Source organism: Limulus polyphemus, unplaced genomic scaffold (genome assembly GCF_000517525.1).
Source record: "Limulus polyphemus unplaced genomic scaffold, Limulus_polyphemus-2.1.2 Scaffold283, whole genome shotgun sequence".
Classification (NCBI taxonomy): domain Eukaryota; kingdom Metazoa; phylum Arthropoda; class Merostomata; order Xiphosura; family Limulidae; genus Limulus; species Limulus polyphemus.
Genome location: NW_013665893.1, coordinates 620,220 through 625,169, shown reverse-complemented (window position 1 = coordinate 625,169; position 4,950 = coordinate 620,220). Strand labels below are relative to the sequence as shown.

General features: G+C 34.6%; 1 protein-coding gene across 1 annotated transcript in view; it reads right to left on the bottom strand.

Moving 5' to 3' along the window:
* Nucleotides 1-4,950, bottom strand: part of LOC106457031 (cytochrome P450 4c3-like) — a 39,686-nt gene that overhangs the window by 20,103 nt on the left and 14,633 nt on the right. The window contains exons 3-4 of the mRNA XM_013916414.2: nt 3,354-3,466; nt 2,018-2,103 (exon numbers count right to left, since the gene is read on the bottom strand). Coding sequence (XP_013771868.2) covers nt 2,018-2,103; nt 3,354-3,466 — 199 coding nt within the window. The remainder of the gene's footprint in view (nt 1-2,017; nt 2,104-3,353; nt 3,467-4,950) is intronic.

The following is a 4,950-nucleotide window of genomic DNA, read 5'->3' as shown; positions in this document are numbered from 1 at the left end:
CCTTGGCCCAGGGGCATTGAACCGAATTAATTATTTCAACATTACTGGTTAGAATTAATACGTTATTAGATTTTAAAAAAGTACAACTATTTAATAAGGTTGTTGAAAGCATTCATTACACTAAAGCAATTGATACTGTTAGAAAGTTATTGAACCAGAGAGTTTTCTTATAAGTAGTTTATTATTTATTCAAATTCTAGACAATAGTATGCTCAGTTTAATGAAGTGAAATCCTCCCATGCAAACCCTCACATGATATGTTTCAGGAATTAGTTTGGGGCCAATTCATATTTACTGTAAAACAAAGATTCTGGCAACTATTGTCCCACGGTGCGTCAGTAAATTTGAGGATTTGTAACGTTAAAATTCGAGGTTCGATTCCCCGCCGTGGGTACGGTACAGATAGCTCATTATGTAGTTTTGCACTAAGAAGTCAACAACAGTAACTGTTAATTATTAAAAACATGAAATTTCATTATTTGTAAAGTACCAAGGCGTGTTCTAAATGCTATGTTAAAAACAGAAAAGAAATCCCTACGTAATAGGCTGAAATGGGATTATATGGCGAAACACTCGAAACTCTTTGACATTTAATGTGAAGTGAATGCTTTTTAGTCGTTATAGACGAATATGGTTGCTAGCATAGTCTTGAAATAATTAGAAACAATCATGTTTAACAATCAAGGATTATTATTATTCAGATATGATAACGATATGTTTTTTTTTCATACAACGATATTTAGTATACAATAACGACTAAAATTATATATTTCTGAAATTACTAACTGGTTTAATAATACAAGTTAGGTTACATAGTTCGAGAAATGATACAAATGATACTGAATGTGAAGATAAACCAGCTTATTACCGATTACAATGTTGTTCTTTCGGGTTTTGGCCCGGCATGGCCAGGTGGTTAGGGAGCGCAACTCGCAATCTGCAGGTCGCGGATTCGAATCCCCGTCACATCGAACATGCTCGCCCTTTCAGCCGTGGGGGCGTTATAATGTGACGGTCAATCCCACTATTCGTTGGTAAAAGAGTAGCCCAAGAGTTGGCGGTGGGTGGTGATGACTAACTGCCTTCCCTCTAGTCTTACACTGCTAAATTAGGGACGGCTAGTGCAGATAGCCCTTGTGTAGCTTTGCGCGAAATTCAAAACAAACAAACAAACTTTCGGGTTTTATTTCAGAAATGTGTTGAATGAATTGAAAATGTTGGCACATTTCCATGGCAGTAGTACGAAGAGAAACATTTATGAAGCTGTAATAAAAGGCAAAATAGCACGTTGCTGTTGTGTATCATTCTCGTTAAAATCGAGAAAATACTTAATTACTACATTAATTTTCACATATGTTGTGGGTTCATAATCAGCTTTATAGGATCTTCCGCAATAGTTGTACAACTGCTCATTCGAGACAGTAATGGTACAGCATATTTGGATGATGCTTTATATAAGAAAAAATATATAATACTTGGTAAATATCAAGTTTGAATTTTTTTTTAAATGCTTAATTTTATTTAAAATAATTTTAATTCGGCAAAATATTTAAACAACCTGTTGTAACAGGTGTATTTTAGGCAATGTAACCGTAGCAAGCAATATAGCCGTAGCAGTTTAATGGACAGGACCTGCTTGTTTCTAGTTATCTTAACAACGTCCATGAAATACAAACAATGCAAGAATACAAGACGAGCGAAGGTAATTTTGATTCCTATTTTTAGTGTAATGATTGATTTTATTTTCAGATTACCACAGTTCGTAAAAAACAACAACATTCGTTTGTTTGTTTGTGTTAGAATTTTCGCGCAAATCTGCACACAGCCATCTCTAATATTGAACTGATAAATTAGAAGAAAGGAGCAAATCAACAGCACTTACCGCCAACTGCTATTGCTCCAAAATGAGGAGCACCTTTTTTTACGGCAACGGCACGCGAATAATGAATTCTTGTATACACAGTTCGGACAATCATACTGCTGGCCATACTCGGTCCTGAAGAAAAGAGATACTCACCTTGTTACTAAACCATCTCTAAGCCATGGTCGAAGAAGATCGTACTGAAATGCTTTTTCTATGTTTGTTGAACTTCGCAGTACAGCCTATATATATAAACACAATATAGTCAGAAAGAAAGTTTTGACAAAGATATAACTAAATATACTATTTGAAATGAAGTAATTTGAAAACACAGGTTTTTTTATGAAGTTAATCTAAGACTAACTCTGTAATAAATTGGACAGAATTCAGGTAATTAGATGCTATGGTTGTATGCTGGTTTTGATTTTTTGTTTTAAGATTGTATATATTGTGACGGATTTACTACCCTATATCTATTTTAATATCGATGTTAAATCTGTATTACGAAATTTCCACCTGTTAACTAAAACTTTAGAAAATTCTCGAGTGTAAGAATCAACAAAATATGTATGTACGTAAACACTGGTGTATCGGTTATAATGTTGCGTAAGCTGAAATTTCGAGAAACTCTCCTCACGCCTATAAGTATAACTAACGCGATATGCCAAAAGACAGTATATATATATTTTTGGTTTGCTATAGTTGGTGTACTATAAACCGCGGAAGCTATAACTGTGATTGTTATAACGTTTATTAATCAAGAACTTCAAATATATGACCAGGAACGTTTATAGATTTTGAATATTACAAACCATTTAATTTCAGCGGATTCACATCGGATCTTTGTATTTTTACGAAAACATTATACAGTATAACTTCATTGGTGGACAACTCGGCGTGTGTGGCCGTCGAAGAATGAAGAACAGAGCTAGCTAGCTTCCTATTAAGTGAATTGTATCTACATCAACTCCAAACTAATTCGCTCATCGTGAACCCTCAATAAGATATCAAGGAAGTTCCAGACTAATTGCACATTTGTAGAGCAATGTGAATTGTTTACCTGTTTTAATACCTCTGGATATCAAGTGATTGTAATAGACAGATTTAAAGGCTTATGGTAGAGTTTTGTGGTCGTTGATAATGTCCTTCTCTAATGTTTTCCCCCTTGATTTCAAAGCAACGATATGAAGATATTGGTACGTTTCATGTAGCAGAACCCAGATCTTGATTCGAAGATGACAACATCCCTAGAGATTAACTGGAAAGGTCAGACTTACAACAGATCGAGTGTATGAGTCCGTAACGGAACCAGAAACCAGTTGGAATTTAGCTGAAAACATACCTCGCAGAAGGCCAAGAACAAAGTTATATCGAGTTAGAACAGTAATTACCCGCTCTTCCCTCATCTATGACAATGTGCCAGATATTTTTCACAGGGTCGTGTATTAAGTTGCTTCATACATTCAGCACATAACAAAGTTTCCAAACTTACCTCAACAGTACTATATTTGTACAAGAGTATCAAGGGGTGCCACAGAATCCAGACCCTGCATATTCCCTCAACACCGTCTTTCACAACAGTGCCGCACAGTAACTGGAAGAAATCTGTAGACACAAAAATAGTGAAGAGAAAGGACACTTATGATTTCTTGTTATGTTCTATGTTTCAGAGTTAAAAAGCATAATTAAATAAAAATCTCATTATTTTTTATCTATAATTCGCGAAAATAGCAAATGATTATGACAACATTTGTTTCTTCATAACCTTTGGTTTATGTGTTTGTTTGAAGTTAAGGTACAAAATGAACTATCTGTGCTGTGACCACAACGGGTGTGACCAATTTTTATTATTATAAACTTTCACACTTACTGCTGTGCCATTGGGGGCTTTAAACTTTGGATAAAAAGTGGGTTGTAAGATAACGCAGTAGTGACATTCTAAAACATCAAAGCCACTTACCGTTTTTCAAATAAATCATATTTTCTAACACTAAAGCTGTTAGATAGAAGCAAGTAAAAATTTATTATTCAACAATGTTACGTTCTTTCGCTATCACTACAATAAAATGTGATAAAAATGTGGTTTCTGAATTCCCATCTTGTTTATGATGAATATATTAGGTCGTCAAGAAATTAATGTTGCGTTTTGGAACACTTTCATTAATCACTCCCAAAAAACGTACATCACGTATAATAGTTAAACGAACCGCCTAAACGTCACGTCAGTGTAACCTATATAATGTGTAAGTTTTAGTATACTCTAATCCCTTTTACTAATAGGGCTATTTTTTTATCTTTGTTTCAAATGGCTGGAGTCGCCCCAGTCGAGAAGAACTAACTACGTAACCCTTTTTTTAATAATCATATCTTTTACAACTAATTGTATGTGTTGAGTATCCTAACGTATTTGTATTTACGAATTGTTCTTAACGCAATCAATTAATCATACGTATAATTATATTTTGTTACAATAACATTAACTCATAAGATTGTTAGTACAACACAATCAAATGCAAGAAAAATATATACTTAATGATATCTAATAAAATAAATGACGAGAGGATCTAGTTCTATTAGTTGAGATCAGTGAAATTGGGGGCATATCATCTGCTGATGGCTCCTCCATAAATTACAAGCATAAGTAAATAAATAAATAAATACTCTAATCCCTTATAGTGATGGCACACGACGAGACACACATTCGGCATATAATGCTGTTTAAATACAAGAAGAGAAACAACGTCTCTGTCGCTGCAAAGAATATCAAAGAAGTTTATGGAAATGTTCTGAACGTTCGTAAATGTCAACGATGGCTCAGCAAATTTCGTTCAGGTGACTTTAGCCTTAAAAACTGTGATGGCAGGGGTCGACATGTTGGAATTGATATTGATACTTTGAAGACGCTTGTTGAGTCTAACCCAATGCAATACACTCATGAAATGTCCTTGAAATTACATGAAACAATACGTAAACATCTAGGGAATATGGGAAAGCTCCATAAAGAAAGTGCTTGGGTGCCTGAAACTCTCCGATGATCATCGTTTCCAACGTGTGAACGTTGCTTCGTCTCTTCTGGCGTGTAATGTGTG